Source organism: Rhea americana, unplaced genomic scaffold (assembly GCF_003343005.1).
Source record: "Rhea americana isolate MKP2758 unplaced genomic scaffold, rheAme1 scaffold_157, whole genome shotgun sequence".
Lineage (NCBI taxonomy): Eukaryota > Metazoa > Chordata > Aves > Rheiformes > Rheidae > Rhea > Rhea americana.
In genome coordinates, this window is record NW_028185672.1 from 617965 (window position 1) to 637453 (window position 19489).

The 19489-nt window shown below is 37.0% G+C and overlaps 1 protein-coding gene across 2 annotated transcripts in view; it reads left to right on the plus strand.

The window, feature by feature from the left end:
* Positions 1–19489, plus strand: part of CCSER1 (coiled-coil serine rich protein 1) — a 686381-nt gene that overhangs the window by 61137 nt on the left and 605755 nt on the right. For both annotated transcript variants that reach the window (XM_085299943.1, XM_085299944.1), the window contains exons 2-3: positions 8545–9888; positions 10884–11071. In XM_085299943.1, the coding sequence (XP_085156069.1) occupies positions 8589–9888; positions 10884–11071 (1488 nt within the window). In that variant the 5' untranslated portion in view covers positions 8545–8588. The remainder of the gene's footprint in view (positions 1–8544; positions 9889–10883; positions 11072–19489) is intronic.

Sequence of the window (19489 nt, forward strand, 5' to 3'; positions counted from 1 at the left end):
AGAGTTTGTCCCCGTCCCCCTGACACCCTCCCTTCAGGTACTTATACACATGGATAAGATCCCCCCTCTGGCTTCTCTTCCCCAGGTTGAGCAGGCCCAGCTCTCGCAGCCTTTCCTCATAGGGGAGGTGCTCCAGCCCTCTGATCATCTTTGCAGTCCTATGCTGGACTCTCTCCATTAGCTCCATGTCTCTCTTGCACTGGGGAGCCCAGAACTGGACACAGTACTTGAGATGAGGCCTCCCCAGGGCTGAGGAGAGGGGCAGGATCACCTCCCTCCACCTGCTGGCAATACTCTTCCCAATGCACCCCAGGAGACCATTGGCCTTCCTGGCCACAAGGGCGCATTGCTGCCTCATGGTCAATTTGTCATCCACCAGCACTCCCAGGTCCTTCTCTGCAGAGCTGCTCTCCAGAAGGTCAGCCCGCAGCTTGTACTGGTGCATAGGGTTGTGATACATTATTACATGGTAACACAGTCAGCAGCTGCTACAGCCATGTGCCACAATTACATTATTGTTTATCTGTAAGTGAATTTATTTGTTAGGTAAAATGTCATTTGTGTTCATGAACACTACTGATTGCACTGATGTATTTTATTCTAAAATCCTTTCATTTATTTGGGTCTCCAGGAAAAACTTGTTGCCTAGCCCTTCTTAAGGATGCAAGATGGACTTCTGGTCCATCTATCACAGTACGCTGTTTACAACAGCAGCTCTGCACAGACATCCAAGGAGGAGTAGGAATGGAGTGCAAGTATATGAATCTTTCTAATTCTGTGGTTATTTTGTTAGGGATATACCAATTTAATATAAATACTAAGCAAGTACAGAATCACATTTTAAAAAAAGACACACAAATGAAAATATCCTCCTTCCATCCAGTTAAAACAGGAGTCCGTGCACTAGAAGCAGTTAGATCATATATGTTTAAGTATTCCTTTTGTAACAGTTGAAGAAAAGTTACAGATGGGGTGACTGAGGCTTGTAGAGATGAAAGGCCAAATGGTTTTAATCAGTATAATTAACATCAGTGGAGCCACATGGATTTACAACAGATGAGGATATGGTTCTTCATAATGCAGTTCAGGTCACACTCTAACAAAGAGTATCCTCCTCTTTTTTAAAAAAAGAGTCCTGGGTTGAATGAAATGCTAGATCTGTGGAGTTTTTTTTTTTTTTTTGAGATTTTTTATTGGTTTTTTTTCTTTCCCAAAGTATAGATGAGTGAATGCCCCAGTGGGCACAGTACACCTGATTTTCCTGCATGAAGGAAAAATAAGATCCTTTCTAGGTCTCTTTTCCTTTTGGATAGTTTCAATTATTCCAGCATACAATAAAGCAAGCAAAGACTGTAGGTACGAAAGAGCAGAATATTGTGTACATATGGGTCAAAAACAGGAGGCTCAAAATCTATATGGCTGAAAATTGAATCCCTCTCTGTAAACACTTGCTGGTTTTACGACTATATCACAGTATTTAGTGCAGTGTACAAACATATTTCTTAAAGCTTTCACTGAATAAACAAGATTTTCTGCCTTCTGTAACTATCACAGAAACACTACTGTCTGCATTATCGGGGGGGGGGGGGGGGGGGGGGGGGGGGGGGGGGGAGGAGGAGTGGGAGAAGAAGAGATGAGGGAAGAAGGATGCCATTTAGTGCTTGTTGAATCCTATCCAGAGTTACTGCAATTTCTGTGTCCACTAAAGATGTGCCACTATTTGTCAGTGTTTGTATCCTGCATGGTGTAATTTACATGCACATTCAGGCCTAAGTCTTTGTCTTTCTCTTCTCTATCTTTTTGGTGTGACACAGAGGTGAGTGAAGTAGTGGCTGTTTCAAATTCAGGTAGGAAAGAATGATGGCCTCTAGGTTTCTAGATATCTGTTTCCCCAGTTCTCTTTCAGTAAACCCATGATTTACCTAGCAGAAGTAAGATGAGTTTACATATCTGGTGATAATGAACAAAGAGTGAATCATCTGTTACCTACCTCAGGCTAATATTTGCTTGCTGGATAATTTAAAGTTGGAAGAGGAAGTAGATAACTTATCTGCAGTTTTCTTCTTTATATGTTTGTTACAGTTCTAATTTAATCTGAATGGGAGTATTATTTATGGGCATATAAAATATTTGACCACCTGGCACTTGACCAGTCAAAATTAGAGAAGGTGTTTCAATGTGTGTATGGCTTCAGTGCAGATTAATCTGCATGCTTCCTCTTTCTTCTTTCCTGAAAATACTTTTGAAAGTAAAGATAGATTTGGACTCCAGCACAGATGCAATTGGAGGAAATCTCTCTTGCCTCAGAAACCTCGCTGTTTGTATTCTATGTTCGTTCTTTCTGAATATATCAAAGTTACTTTTTACAACCAGCTTTCAGTACAGAGAGAAAATGTGAGTGAAGTTGTATGTGCACTTGTGTGTGTGCAAATGTGTAGACATTGTATTTCTGTATAGGTTGGTCTAACACCTTATGTTAGGTATTCTTCTTTTGTTTTATAATGAACTCTTCAAAAAAGTTAAGCTCCGAGCAACTGCGTAAGTTTAAGCAATTGTGTCCCAGAGTATGGCAACTGCTGCTGCTGTTCCACAAAAGAAATTCTTGAGCTCAGTAGCACACTACAAGCGGTACCTACACACAGAAAAGAAAGTGTTCTTCCTAAAGTAAGATGGAACTGTTAAACATTGGAAGGAATTTTAGCCTTTTCGTTTAAAAAAGCAATTTGCCTCAGTTTCAACAGTCTTTATCTTTCTTAGCTGGTGAATGTATTCTTTTGTAAAGACATTTCACAGAACTTAACAGAATCAGTAAAGTTGGAAGGGACCTCTGGAGATCATCCCATCCAACCTCCTAAAGATTTCCTGGTGCTGGTTCCACTGGGACTTGAACCCAGGATCTTCAGCACATAAAACAGATGTTATAACCACTACATTTTGTTTTGCTAATATTTTCAAGGACGCGTTTTTAAAATCCAGTTATTAACAATATCCTTCATCAAACCTTAAGTTTGATGTTTTGATATTCAAATGACTTTTTTCTTTTTTTAAACACCAATTTTTAAAATAGTCATCTTAAGCCTCTATATTCTCCTTGTGTGCAGGATCCCACACAGGGACCTTTGGGAGATAAAAAAATAAGTCACAGATATGCTAGAGACCAAAAATATTGGAAGTTAGTAAAACTTAAACGCTAAGGACAGTGTGGCAGTAGGATCTGAATCTGGGGAAGTTTAATTATACTGATGGAAGCACAAACTGCAATGATATCCCTTGGAATAAAGAGAGGAGAGTCCCTTACGAACGCATGAGTCTGCAGTATAGTAGCAGCAATAGGATTGAAGCATTGGGACTTCTCTTTTGCAGTGACATACCAACAGTTTAAAACATGTATTTTAATGTATTTATTTATTTGGTATTTATTTCAGGTATTTGTAGAATGCTTGAGTAAACTTCAGTTCTGTGCAACTCTGGAGTCCACTATTCTATATCATCGTTGATTCCTGCTTTCTACCTTATGGTAGTGATCAAGTGAGGATTTGAGAATGTTGAGAGAGTCACATATGTTAATCGTGTATATTTTATTTATTGTATGATTGCTGAGTTAAACATTAAAAGAAAAAGTGTAATCTCCTCCTTTGAGCTATGAGCTCAGCCTCCACACTGCTGTGGAGCAGATTGGTAGAGAGTAGAAAAGTATTTATGCTCTGTTCTTTGATTTGAGTTTGGAGTTTTTCAGTTATGTGTCAAGTTATCGCTCAGTTTAGGCTTAAATATATCATTCTGTTTTGTTCTTTGCCTGGAAGGTATTGTGTCGTATTTCTAGGAGTTGGATCTTGAAGAAAAACAGCTCTAGGAAATCTTTGTTTAAAAAATGTTGAGAGGTAGTAGTAATGTGGTTATTTATAAAGGTTGCATTTGTGTTGACCTACACACACACATATGCTACTCTATTTGCTGAATAGGTGTATATTAGCTTTTGATTTGTACATGTAATTGTGATTATGCTAAAATTTGCAAATAATTTCAAGTCCTAAATTTGTCTTAAAGGCCAAGATAAATGTAAAAGGCACTGTTTTCATATTTATGAACTATGAAAAATTAGATCCACTGCTCCATCTACTGGTGTTCAAGAACATTGTCAGGAGATACTCTATTTTAAATACACACTTCAGCAGTTTTGTGAGTAATACTCTGACACAAGATAAAATTAAAATTAAAAATACCAGTTTTCATTTTTTCAGTTGGTGAATTAGTAGAGTAGATTTCTCTAGAGACATTAACCTAAGATTTTGATGATCTCACCCATTTTAACATTTATATTTTCTTTTTTTCCTCCCATCTTTACATTCACTGTCCTGAAGTTGAGCAATGTGTTTCTCTTAACTAAATACAGTAGTATTTTAAACGTGGAGCATTTTATAAAATTCTGTATCTTCTTCACTGATACCTTGTTCTACTCAGAACTTCTGTAGGCAAGATCAACGGCTAATATTGTGTAGCTGGACGGTTCTGAAGGTCTCCTGTGTGTCTAAAGAATAAGCTTCATGTATAAAACACCCAGCCTCTTTATATTTTTGTGTAGTCAAATACATAAGTTTGAGATATTTTCCAGATTAATCATAGATTTGTTTGAGATTTTGTAGTACTTGCAGTTCTGCAACATTTTGATGCAGAGCAAAGTGAGAAGAAATTGTTTCCGCTAGAATTACTTCTTAAATTGCTAGTAAGGAGGAAAACATTTTGTTCACACTTTACCTGCTATTTATTTGCATTGGTTTCAACAAGGAGCATGTAAGTTCTGAGATGTAGCTAGGTGTTTGAGGAAGAACAGAATATGAGATAATTATTCAGGATGCAATTAAATGTTTTCCAAGTACTAACTTTTTCTTCGGCATTTCTTACTTTGTCTTGCAGCTGGGTGTCCACTAAACATCAGTTGCATAAAAAGCAAAATTTGAGTGTAGTATCATCTGAGTGTCTACTATGCTAGTGAGTAGCATTCAAACTATAAACACTTCATAAAAAGTGTAAATACTTTGTTTCAGCAATATTTGGATTTTAGAATTGAAAATATTAAAAAGTAATGGTTTTTGTGTTTCACTGAGGGCATATAGTTATTGTAAGAGCATGTAATGGCATGATAAGAATCAATACTCACGTAGCCTTTTTTTTTTTTTTTGCAAGACACAAACATTATTTGAAATGTAAAACAACATCTCTCCGCCCAAAAAAACTCCTGCTGCCACCAAAAGAAACCAAACCAAAAACAACACACCTAAAATCTAAAATGAAGGGGATGTATGTATAATTTGTCCTGGCTAATCTGACTCCTGCTCACTCAAGTTGCATCAGGTAATCAGATTCCCCTATCCACAAAGAACACCATACGGAATATTGTTGACTATCCACACCATGTACTAGTACTGCAGAATATACTTTGTCCTAAACAAGGTGCGTAATATAATTGAAAGCCTTCCTAGACTTGGTCTTTTCTTCTTCTGCCTCCTTCTTGTTTGCTTGACGACTTTTTATTTTCTAAAAAAAAAAAAAAAAAAAAAAAAAAAAATCCCAGTAGTTTCTTTAAATACATTGAGTTTTGTGTTAGATCCCAGAGTGAATGTGTAGGATCAGAATTGTTGTGATAAGTTTAGTAAACAGTCTGGTTGGAATTTGGAATATTAGTTTAGAATGATATAGTACTATTGCAAAAGTGTCTTTCTGTGCTGCCCTGTTTTTTCCTTATTGTAGCTTTTAACACTTATGTTAGTAGGGATGAAGAAGTTAGATATAGAAAATAGTTATGTAGCTGAATTGTATTTTGCTGTTTGGGTAGTGCGGTAAGCACATGTAATTCTTGTATGTAAAGACTGAAAAGAAACACCTCATGTTTTGTCAGTAATGCCTCCTGTTTTGTTAGTAGTAGGTCATATATGGCAGTTTGTAACCCCCTCTGCAATAAAAAAGCAAAATTAATGAAAGATCTTAATTTGTTAATATTTTTCTTACTTTGCAAGTAGAATTGTCATTTTTAACTTAATACCGAAGTTTGTCACTTTTATACTGTGCTGTATATACAAATAACTCTTCAGGTATACCTACATATGTGTATGTATATGGGGATGCTTTTTATGTTTTGAGACATATCTTCTGATAGCCAAGGGATATATGGAAAGACTAACATATTATAATTAGTTTATATTTTGTGTGCTGCTTATTTTTGCTGCTTAGGCAGCAGTAGACATATTGACGGTTTATTTGTGCTTTTTCTTGGAGAGGCAGGGCGGAGAGAATGAATAAATGCCTTTTACGATACCCTTGACTGATAGAGGTATTCTATTCTAGTATAGCTTTAACTACCTGGAAAGCTTGGGCTATGTGTATGCATGGGCCAATTGTTAGGAGTAAGCTCATCTTGTCTTCCAGACAGAGCCTCCTTATTTAGAGAAAAAAATGGTCTGAACATAAAAAAGCCTACAGCAATTTAGCATATGTTAAAAATATAATGCTCATCTACTRCAGTTATGAAACTGTGTTATAAAATCTCCTTTTAGCAGTTATGAGGCCTTCTTAAAATACAAGCAAGAATCTTAATTTCTAAATGAATACTTCCGTGTTGCATATACGCACGTGTCTGTACAGATCTGCGTGTCTGTAAGTGCACATACACAAAAGCAGAAAACAGTACATATCTTAAAGTAATTAAACAACTGGTTTTATATGGAGTGCGGTGGGTTTCATGTGACTTTCTAAAGCACGTTTTCAGTAGCTTGAATTAGGGGCACATGAACAAGCTGGTATAATGTAAGCCTGTATGTGAGTTCACAGGGTCTCGGTTTCTCTGTATTATTGCTGTGCTTTTGCTTTTAGAGTATTGTAAATGTGAGCTACCTTATCAGTGAAATGGGACAACCAGCCTTGCATCAGCTCATTCAGTGGATTTTACAATCGTTACGATAACCTGTTAGCAGATCTGTACTCTCCACTTYATGCTTATAAGACTAAATTTTTTGTTTCAGTTACAGGACCTCAGCATTGTCTAGCTCAGGTTTTAACTTGTCATCAAATATCACTAATGAATTCTCAGAGTCAGTGGCCACTCTCAAGCTTTTTCTCCTTCTTTTTTAAACTACAAAATTGCGTATTGATTCCTGATGCTTGTGAGTCCTTCTGGTGTGGCTGCTTGGCAATGTGTGTTCAGACTGGAGCTGTACTAGCTTTTTAAAAAACTTTAACAGCAGAAGTTGCAGTTCAATGTTTAGTCAAAAATAGTGTCTCTGGACTTACTTATTACTCTTTCTTTTACCATAGTATTATGTACATTTAGTTTTGTTATTCCTTAAATGCTCTGTTCCCATTTTAAATACACACAAACACACACGTACACTCCCTTCTTCCACTTYTTACTCTCTTCCTCTCTCCTCACATACACACTGTTCATAAATATTTTCTTGTTGTAGCTATATAAAGCATATTAAATTGCTCATTTGATGAACGCATTAGTTTTCTCACTTGATATACAAAGATGTTTTTTAGATGAAAGATGTGCCAAGGACCTGTAGCTCGTGAAGTTGCACTTGGGCATGATACCTACAGGCTCTCTTGCTCTTGTGATTACATACTACATGTCTTTTATTGCTTTCCTTGAGGTACTGACTCTCACGACAGTAATTTGTTATAACAAGAACAAAAAGAAGATAGACCTAGTATATGCTTCCTAAACATGAGTTTTCCTCCTGTGCTGATCAAAGTCAGGTTTTATTGCTTAAATATTTCTAAAAAATGCCAGATGTTTACTAATTTCAAAAAACTGTAAAAATAGTTAATTCTTATAGGAAGAAAAGTAGGTTACAGGGTGGTTTCAGAGAAGTATTGAAAGGAAATTTTAATGTTTGAATCTAGACATATGATCATACATTTTAACAATGAATATCTAGAACTTAAAATTCCTTAAGAATTGGTGGTGGTGGTGCATATTTTATCTTGATTGCAAGACTAGCATTTTGTCTTCCTATGAGGCAGCTTTTAGTCAGATCACATAAAGGAATTAAAAATCCAGTTCATTGGAAAGTTCAGTGAGTTGAGATACTTAAATTCTGTTGTTTCTTGCAAAAATCTGAGCATTTAAGAAGCCAAGATAGTTAGCTTTATTCAGATCATAAAAAAGCTATAGTTGCTTTTCATCTTGCTTAGAGTTGACTTGTCCTGGGAACTTACAGAAATGAAAGACATTTGGGTGATATGATTGTTTATCTGCTGACATGTAGATTTTATACTATTTCCCAGTATAATCTGCGTTGTATATTATATGATACTGCATATCTCATGTATAGAGTATGTTTTGAGCTACATCTTTTGCATGACTGTTGGGTTTTCAGGGCTACAAATTGTAAGTTGCTTTGTTCTAAAGACCTTCAATAATGTATTTGCAACAAATTTTAGCTGTACTTAAAAATGCTCGTGATGTCTCATGTATCTAGATTGACTAAAAGCCTGCTCACTTGGACTTCAAAGCTTAATTATTCATCTTTCTCTCTCTTATCCCAGATTAGTTTATTGGCTGCCAAGAGCCACAAATACCTCAGGCCCTGATGGGGGACTCCGGATCCAGAAGATCGACTCTAGTATCTCGGTTGCCAATATTCAGGAGAAGTATCAGCCGTAGGCACGACTCTCTTCCTTCCTCACCTTCCTCTGTTGGTGTCCACACATCCTCCCCTTCCAGCACTAACTCCAGCACAGGGAGCACAGGAAAGCGCCGGAGTATATTCCGTACTCCTTCCATTAGCTTCCATAACAGGAAGGGGAGTGAGCAGAAGGCTGACTCTGCTAGCGAAAATGTTAACATCTCAAATGGTGCCCAGACTTCTCTCAGCAGCTTTCAAAAACTAAGCCTAGAGGAACACATTAAAAGCCGAGGGAGGCATTCAGTTGGCTTTGGCAGCTCACGTAGCAAGAAGATAACAAGGTCTTTGACAGAGGATTTTGAAAAGGGAAAGGAGCCCTCAACTAATAAGAACGTCTTTATAAATTGTATAAGTTCTGGGAAAAATGAGGGCGATGATTCTGGCTTTGCAGAGGAGCAGAGTCGGTACTCTGTCAAACAATCCACACGAAAACTTCTCACTAAATCTTTTTCATCACACTACAAATTTTCCAAACCAGTTCCACAGAGTCAGTCAGTTTCATGTGTGCAACAGTCTGGATGCTTGTTGGAGATTAAATCGTACGTTGAAAGCGAACCTCTAATGGTGAAGTCCTCTCCACCGTGTTCTGCTGAGACGACCGAATGTGCGGGAAGTTCACTGCAGTCCCCACTGCTTTCTGCTGACCTCACAGCAGCCCAGACCCCCTCAGAGTTTGTAGCCTTGACAGAGGATTCTGTTTCGGAGGTTGATGCTCTGCCTATCAGTGGAAATGGAGTGCTGCTCGCAGAGGATTTTGGCCACAATGTCTCTACCTCTCGGATCTTTTCTAATCCTGCTGCTGCTCATGTGAGGGAAATGGATCACATGGAAAGTACTTGCCAATCTGCTGGTGTATCTCCTGTGAGTCATGCAAGCTTATGTAGCACTGAATCTAGTACCTTATTCAAAACCTCTGCTGCTAATCAAACACAAGTATTGCTGCAAACCAATGAACTACCTATTAAAGATTCCAGGCACGTAGGAGAAATTAACTCAGCAAATGCAAGTTTAGAGACATTTGTGTTGAATCACAGAGATGAACCGGAGATGTGCTCTCCGAAAGCATGGGGGTTAAGTGGGGACCAAGATGAAAGAACGCTATCTAAGCACATAAGAGAAACAACTCCTGTAACRGAGTTTACATCGTATTCTGAACCTCAGCCATTTAAAACACAACAGGAATGTGAAACAAACCATTCTAAAGGTATGTCATATGGGGATGGGTAGGAGGGGCCTTAGTTTTTCTGTAAGAATTGTTTAGCTGGATTTTTTTTTTTTTACTTTGTAGTGTTGCCCGTGCTAGAAAGTTCAAAAATTCTGACTTGTGCTTTCCCAAGCACATGTTTAATTCAAAATAATGAGCAGAAATGAAACACAAGTGTTTTTGTTTTGTTTTTGTTTTTTGAGTTCATGTCTCATGGTTTACTAACCCATCAATGTTGGTAGCTATGTTTTCTGTGATGGAACATGATTTAAAGATGTACTGATTCTCACCTCTTGTTGAAGACTGAACCTGGGGTTTTTTTGAGGCATGCCTATTAAGAACTTGCATCAAAGGGTTACATTGTTACATTGTTTGAGAAGGAAGCGTCACTAGAGAAATAAGCCTCCTTTCATAGTCTGATTATGAAAGATAACACAGGTTTTCTTATATCGGTGTGAGTTTCAAAGGTTCCTAACTTTTGCTCACTGTATTCAAACAGTGTTATTGGCTAACTTAGGGCTGACCTAGGAAGGCTGCACAGAAGCAAAGACCAATGTGTATGATTGTCTTATGCAATGGTAATGTGGGGCTTGCCTGACCACAACCTGGACTTGCTTTGAGACACAGGGTAAGACAGGTTGGATTTTGCATCAGTGATAGTTTCTCTGATGGATTTTACTAGGCAGGAGTTTGGAAGTGTCTTAGAATGAAGAGGGAAAGAAAAGGAAGGAGTGAAGGTCCAGCTGGATTACTTGAAGAAGTAGACTGAGCATAACACTCAGTGGGAGCTGAACACTGAAGTGGTGGCCTTGGGTTGCACTTTGGTCTGGATAAGCTAGATCCACTTTTTCCAAATTACCTAAATAATTATTGCTGTAACACTGCTAGCTGTTCCCGTTCAGTTAAGCATTTCAAGCACAGTGGTGTTCTCCTTAATAAAATATTTGTAGAAGATAATTCTTTGTGGTAATTGCTGATTGCTTCTTTGTCCATAGTTGATCTTGCCAATAGCTTCAGTCCATACCGAGAAGGGAGATTTATTGAGAAACGACTGAGATCCTCTTCAGAAGGTACTGCTGGAAGCAGTCGGCTGATCATAAAACCGAAGGATGGAAACACAGAAGAACTTAACAGTCTACGAAAGCAGAGAGCAAGTTCATCTTCCTCAAAAATGAACAGCATGGTGAGTTTATTCTCATACGTGTATGTTTTTCTGTGATTACTGTAACTATAATAAGCACCAGCTTTACAAATAATGCCCGGGAATACAAAACATTGGCTCAGGCTCATGAAATGTAGTCCAGGCTCAGGTACAGAAGTAAAAAGCTTTTTTCTTTCCCCCCCCTTTTTTTTTTTCCTCTCACTCTCCCACTCTGCCCCCCCCCCCAAGATTGTGAAAATATGAAAAGGTTTGTATAGTTTCTCAAAGAGTTCTTACAGTCACACTCTGATTTGTCTGAGAATAAAAACAAAGGGAGAGTGAAATGTAGCAAAATTTGGTATGATTACTTCTGTGCTTCAGTGTAGAGTGCCTAATTCACCACTCTTGTGCAACATTTTCCGTGTTACTGCGTTATTTCATGGAACTGTTCCTGGTATTAATTGGAGCAGATTTGGACCAAAAGTTGTATAAAAATTTCTTTTTAATGAGGCAAATTTGAAAGATCCAAATGGTCCCCTTAAAATTTGTGACAAGCTTAAATGCTTTCACTCTGAGCAAAAGACAAGAAAGAGGAAAGATTCTCATATGAGAACCACTGAGATTCCGTAGAACTGAGAAAGTTTAAAAATGATTAGGTAAGTATGGAAGAGTACTTTAGAAACCTCTTGTGACTGAAGTAAATAGAAGGAAGTGACTGATTTAAGGTTGCTTTTCTATAGCCAGTGAGAATAAACATCTTAAGATGAGTGTAATTTACATATATGCATGTGTACTTCAGTAAGAGAAGCTAGAAACAGCAGTGCTTCTCTTTCTAGCTTAAGGAAATCCTTAAAATGAGTTTTATGGGTGTTATTAGTTTGAAATATTTTATTCAATGTGTTGACTGAACAAAGGAAGATTCATTTTGTACTCGTGTCTGAAAACCTTTAATTGAAAGAAAAATCCTTATGTTTCTTACTCTTCTTTAGTCTTGTTAACCAGATCTATAAATAGATCTGAAAAGAAAAAGCCCCTTTATATAATAGCTACTCTGTAGCCATGGTGCAGGACCAAAGGTTTTCCTAARAGATATGAAAATATCTGCCTTTTGTGAGAAAGAATTTTTGCAGATTTTTCAGGGATCTGAAACTGGTTGGTCCAAACTGATGTCAGATTTCCGACTGTAAGCTCTTTTTGTGTAATTTTACAGATAAAAATGCAACAGGCATTACTCAGGCAGCTACTACTTCTCTTCTGCTTTGGCTGCTGCTAAATATAACATCTTATTTCTTTTCCTCTTGAAACTGGCAGAGATTTGTTCCTGATTGATAACTTAAGAAGAGGTCCCTAGAGAATGGCAGGAAGTTTGTCTTTTGTGAGGATAAATTTCACCTGTATTTCTAGAAGTGTCATCTAAAGATCCTTTGTGGCTGGGCTTGCAAGTGCCTGTTTGGGTGGCAGGAGAACAATTATATCAGTAGTGAGGGCATTCTTACGATGTGTGACCAGCGTACCGCAGGCTTGCTTCTGTCCTGGTGTCTTTGAGCAATAGTCACTAAAACTGCAAGAACAATTGAGTTACTTGGCTCAGTTGTTTCTGACACTTGCTATGTGTAACCTATGCAAAATGTGTTACCTACGCCTGAATGAATGACAGGATTATTTGCTTCCTTAGCAGTATCAGATTTTTTTCAGATTTGTCAGTATTGGCTGATTAATTTTATACTTGCCTTTCAGCTAGTAAACAAATTAATTTCAAGAAAGAGAAGTCTTTCTCATGTTTTTTTTTCTAGAGTTTTGCCAGTTTGCCAGATGATCTAGCACAGTAATGTAAAATCTTTGTCAGTTAAAAACTTGATTTTTTAAAAACCACAGAATTACTATATGCAGTGGTACAAGGTAAAGATGTTGTTCAATGACTAGATAGGAGRAGAAATTGTAATACAATTAAAGCATATAGTTACAGCATATTTCTGTATGAATGCATATCCAAATATAAGTGAATATCCTAATATGAATGAGTAATATCATATTTTTCAAAACCACAACATCCTGACATTTAAAGGTGGTGTTTTTATGTAGGCATACAGAGCATGATGCAGTTGTACTTCCTGCCCTAAAAAGCTTATTAACCCACCTCAAGCCTATAAACCTTGTTTGGGTCATTAGGCCCAAGCTATTAAGTAGATATTTGCTTTCATTTAAATAGTTGGCTAGGATCATGCCTTAGCACTTCATTCTTTTTAGCCGTATGTTTACAGTGCAAATGAGAAGCTGACAATGTCTTTGGGGTCAACAATTGTAAAAATAGGGGGGAAAAGGAAGGGGAGTTGTGATCTGGCACTTTTTTGCATTTCTTTGATTATGAAATACATTTTTTTTCTTCTGTTAGCAAGATTGCTCACAAATTTATTCGTGATTGCTCATGCTTATTTGTTTTACAGTCACAGACCAAGAACTTTCGCATCAACTGTAGGATTACTGTTACCAGTGAATAATCAAAATGTAGAATAATTATGTGCTAGGTAAAGAACTGGAGTTGCTGAACAAAAAAATACAAAAAATAATTGGAAACCTAATCCACTTGTATTTGGCAATCCTGTCTATATTAGTGAATTAGGAACTTTCATATGCCTAGGAAATCATTAATCCCTGTCTTCTGTGGATATTTGTATTCATTTTGTTTAGAAGAAAGTTACCTGAAAATGTTTAACTGATTGCAAGTTCATTTGAGATTACCTGTTTTCCCCTGATGAGGGCAGCATTGCTTTCCAGTTTGGTTCTGTGGCACCAAGTAGTAGTAGCTACAATTCCCATTTTCTCCTGTCATTCAGAAGTCGTGTTGCACTGAAGAAGCTTTGTAGCTTGTAAGATGCCCTTTCCTCACAAATTGAAGAAGGTCTTTCAAGACTCTGTTACTTTTCTTTTTGTTGCTGGTAAATAGTGTGGGATTCTTCTGCTGAGTGGCTAAAAGGCTTCAAGAGCCAGAAGAACTGAGGAGAAGCTAGACTTTTACAGGCTATGAGGGGGCAAAAAAAAAAAAAAAAAAAAAAAAGGAAAGAAAAAAGGCAGACATTAGCATCTGATAAACTTATTCCTCCTAAACTACTCACTGCGCAGAATATTTCTTATGTGATTGACAGTGCTATTTCCCAAGATTTTAGGTAAAACCTTGGCTGTGTGGAACTCATGAATATTGAGAACATGAATCTAACCTACAAAGAGTGGTCACCAACTCCCCCAGAAGTGAAATGAATTCATTTTTGAGATACTGAAAGGAATTTAGGAACTGAGAAAGAGCAATGTTTTTAAAATCAAGGTGTAAGGTGAAAAAAAATGTTTCAAAAAAACTCTGTGTAAATGTGTGCACTTCGCAGCCTTGTAAACAAAGAGCTGAACTGAAACAGACTCATTAGATTAACTACTCAGATTACTAATTACATGTATTTCTAATCTGAGTATATATTTTGAAGCAGTTGTTCTTGTAGTGACTGATTAATGCCGCAAGATGTCAATATTCGACTAAGAATAGTTTTAGACTTTTGTATTACATAGTAATGCAAAAGATTAAAACTGAAATTCAGGACACGTTTTTGGAACAGTTAAATGTTGATTAGCCCATGCACTATAATAGAACCTTTTCAAATAAACATGGTTGAAACTGATGCAAATTAAAGGGATTCATACTGCCATAGAAAGTCTGGTCATTAAAATGTTCAAATGATTAAGTTGGCATTTACAACTTAAATATTTAGACATGGAGACTAGTTAACTATGCCTGACAAGGCTGGCAGAGGCTGTAGCTGACCTCTCTGTTCTCCACTCAGGTTCTCCTTCTTTCTCAATGTGTAGGATAGGCAAAAAGAAAGAAATTAGAAATGCAAGAAAAATGCAAGACAACATGGTGAAAGAATGGCCTGAAATATGAAACACTGCAACCATACAAAACCAGTGAGAAGAATATAAACCTTGACTGCTGATAGGAGAGAATGTGATTAATGGAAATAAAGCTGAGAATAGTGTGGTCAGACCCCCAAATCACTGCGAGTAAATTCTTGAAGAGCCTCTAGAGACAGAACTCCAGGGAAAAATGAGTAGTTGTGCTAGAACAAATAAAATGAACAGGAGAAATTGAGGATAACTTGAGCAACAAAAAGCTATCTGTCAGTTTTCATAATAGTGGTTGATGCGGAACAATGACTGTCTCAGATGTCATTACCAGTAATAAAAAGGAAATGAAATAATAATAATAAAAAAGCTTCTAATAGGGATTTTGAGATGGTAACTTAAGTCCTAGTCAGTTGCTTGAACTGAATGATCTTAGAGGAAGACATGAATGAAAGTAGCTGTAGGTAACAACAGGATAAAAAAAATACAGGAGACTGTTGGAGATGGTAGATCAGAATGCTTAAGTTCAGCGTGTGAGCTGTACTGTGCGGTATGCATACATGTGCATCTGTTTTTAATCTGACTAGAAATATAACTGAATACATGCGGTAGAATGAGACAATCCGTAACTGTTTTGACAGTCACAAACCTGCCTTTCTGCCTCCGTGTCTCTCCATTAGAAAGACAGTATTTGGTTATCTTTGTGACTGCTCCCCTGTATGCACCTGGCTATCAACCTATGATCTGCATGAGGAAAAGGATCCTAATCTTTCTGCTTTTTCCTTTCTCTGTGGATTAGTGTTACCGTTACCCTCTATGTTCTGTAGGCCTCCTATCTTTGGACACTGCCTTGAGCACCAATTTTTCTTGAGTTTCGTGTATATGAATCATGTCTAAATATTGCCAGTTCTTCCTATCTTAGATTCAGATACAGCCTGTGGTTTTCATCTCTACAGGCAGAAATTTTTGTGCTTGTCACAGTGCTGTATCTTCCTCTTTTTTTGCCTGAAGTGAGGCAGCCTTGCCTACTTGTGTCATTCCAAATAGGATTGCACAAGTTCTTTTTGCGCATTGTGGGTTTGACTGTACGATTTTTTGCATCTTTCCCATGATTTCAGTGTATTAGAGTTTGTTTCCAGTTCAAGGTCTTAAGGTTACCTCAGCTCTTTTCCTCAACTTTGACAGTTATGCAAGTTTTCATTAGCTGCTTGTCAAACTGTCTAACAATTGAATTCGTGCTTTCTCTCACACTGCGTATCATGCGCTGGAGTAATTGCTGTTGCCAAAAGAGCACATGTTGTCTTTCTTCATACCATTTTATAGATTTATTATATTTTATTTTTTTCCTTACATTTTTCCTTACATTTTATTTGCACTATGTTTGTTATGTAAGGATACTTTGATTATCTACCATTTAATAGTATACATCAATAAGTATATATAAAAACTGTTGGAATACAGGGTAATATTTCATGCGCTGTCGCAGGATTTGATTTGATAATAGGAGGGAGCTGAATTTGTCAGTCATATGGGAGATTAAACAGAAAATTTGTAAAATTAATGATCAACTACTACTTTAGTGTAGAGGGAGCTGTTTGTAACTTTGGAAGGACATAAAGGTGAATAACTGGCACAGAAATAGTGAAATACTAGCAAAAAAAATGAGCTACAAATGACTGAAATTCTTACCATATCTTCTGGGGGAACAGAACAGCAAAATATAGGTCACTTTAATGGAAATATGTTATGGCCCCTCTTCAGAATGTCTGTTTTTAATTATTATCTATCTAATTAGCAGTGGTATCAAATTTTTAGTAAGTTGTCTTGAATATATTGTGTGAGTCACTGTGTCTAGATGATGTGGGGTAACTAGCAACTAATAATCAGGTTGCTAGTGTACTGTAGAAGGTGCACTTCCAGTGTTTCTCTGCACTTGCAGAGCAATTATCCAAGCCAATGTGTTCAGATCTATCCCTCGCCTTTTTTATTGGATGTAATGAAGTAGTAGCGAAGTCTGCAACTCATGAAAAGGTTTGCAGTACACACTCTGGCTTCATTAATATTTGAGTAATCCTGTTATCAAGCATTGGTTCTCCTGCCCCAGCTGCTATGTCACAGGAGAAACAATAGGGTTCTGTGCCCCCATGGGTTTCACTACATGTACATCTGAGGCTGCTAGAGGAGCAGAAGAGTAAGAGCTAAAATGGTTTTGCTATATTCATCTTCTCTGCACCAGATAACATGATGTTTTGCTGGTATTTGATGAGGTAAAATAAGGTTGGCTGCTAATCTAGATAAAATCAAAGTGATTTTGATATTTGTTCCCAATTTTTCCATTATTTTCTCCTAGTCTTTTCTCCCTGAGTACGAGCTTGATCTTCTGCTTCATACCTCCCAGCAATTTTTATGGAGCATCCAAAGCAGAGTCTATTTGGAAGCTGAAATTTTATGTAATCTGGTGGCCAACATGTTGGCTGGAGGATGCCATCAAAAATAKATAAATTGAATGTCTTATGAGCTTAAGTGGGTGAGCAGTAGGCTTAAAAGTGGAATTAAAGGTGGCTGGTTTTGTGGCTGTAAATGTGATCTGTAAAGACTTGAGACATCCCAGCTGATGGATACACTCTTTCTCCATCTGCAGGCTGTAAACACACTAATGACTGATGTCTTAACAGCAAATAAGCTTCTCCTTTGACAGCCTTTGCTAGGAAGGCAGTGAATTAAAAGTTATGGAGAGGACTTGAGTGCTCAGGGTTTCAGTTCAGATCCAAAAAAGCCAAAGCAACCTTTTTCAGATATTAAAAAAGTGTTACAAAAATACAAACCAGTAAAACAGGATGTCCATGCACCTTTAATAACCTCTAGACAACCTTCTTTAGGACTAACAAGGTTATGTTTCTCTGAATAACTGCAACCTGTTGTTAAAACTCTGTACATATATTACCTCTAGTATCTGTGATGTTCACACAATTTCTTTTCTGTTGTTAAATAGGCTTTAGGTTTTGTTCTGTCATTGAATTATGAGATTTCTACTTAATTCAAATTCATTTTTGCTGTGTTGATCTTCTCAAGGGAGAATATTTAGCAACATCAATTCTTACTGAACTGTTCAAGCAAACCCTGTAGGGCTGCAGTTCACCCTTCATGTGAAGTGTACTTGACAGCCTTCATTTATAACTAGCATTGTACTAACGTAACAAGATTTCTTCATTTGCAAAGAATATGGTGTTTTGCCTCTTTCTAGAGGAAACTGTGAAAGCCACTTAAAGCAAGAACTGTCAGGTCTGTTTAGATTAAGGAAAAAACCCAGTGCTATCTAAATAGGATTAAGCCACTGATTGCAGGTAAGTAGTACTTTGGGGCCTCATTTGCTTAATTTGGCACAGAGAAAGCACCTTTCGGATGCTCTAACTATAATAAAGCTTGAAATGTTGAGCTGGGATTTAAGCATTTTGTCTGTGGTTTTTTAGGTCAAGTTAACTAGAAGCTTTTCAGCTAAATACCTTGTGGGAGATTCTGTTGTGTAATATGCGTTTCTTAGCATATTAAGAATACTTAAAAAAAAAAAAAAAAAATCAAATTGTAATCATTATACACTTCAAATTCATTCTTGAGATGTAGCTAACAGAAATTACATGAATAAATACTTATGCTCTAATGTACTATGCAGTTCTATAAGGACACAATTGTTATGGTCCAGAAGAGGGTAAACAATAGTTTTAAYATTGGTATAGTTTTTCAAATTGAACACATTTATGTTAATATAGGTAGAAGGTGAATTGAGGTATTAGCGGTTGTAAATTTCAGAGTAAAYGTGGTAGTGGATGAATGTGTTGCAGAGTGAAAATAGAACATAATTTGCTCAGTTGACTATGTGATTATTTTCCTCAAAAGTTCAAACATAACAGTACTTGTTATAAATATTGTCTGAATTAATTTACAGGTGACTGGACTTTTAAAACTACAGATAGTTGTCCTCTATAATGTTTTTTTTTTTTTTCTGTTTTCATATTTTTCCTGAATGTTTTGTAGCGTGTTGAGATTTGTAAGCAAATACTGTTGCATTCAGTTCATGGGGTTTTTATGACAAAAGACAGTTCTCTGTTAGGCTTGCTACATCACATTAAGATAAGTAGGCAGCTTGTTCTGAAGCTGCTCCTCCTCTTGAGGTGATTACATTATTTCTAAGGATTTATTTTCCTGTATGAAGTGAAAGATTGCCTTCTATGCAGAAATATCTGGTGAAGTGTTAAAACCTGAAATAGTGGTCTCTGTTTAAGTACATAACTTTATTTGTTCAGGAAAAAAGTTGTGTTTTTTTTCTATTTTGACTTGCATGTTTTAATTTCCTATTCACCATTATGTTTTCCACAAACATGTTCTGAAATCAAGCAAATACTGTTATGCAGTATTGTTGGCAAAGCCTATTCTGTGGTCTTCAGTCTGTACATGCAGGCTACTGAGATCTGTGTGTCACCACCCATATGCTATGGCTAAAGAGACACCTCACTTGTGATGAAGATCTTTACCTTCTGTTCGCTGCCTGCCAAGCCATGGGAGTGTAGGAGAGGT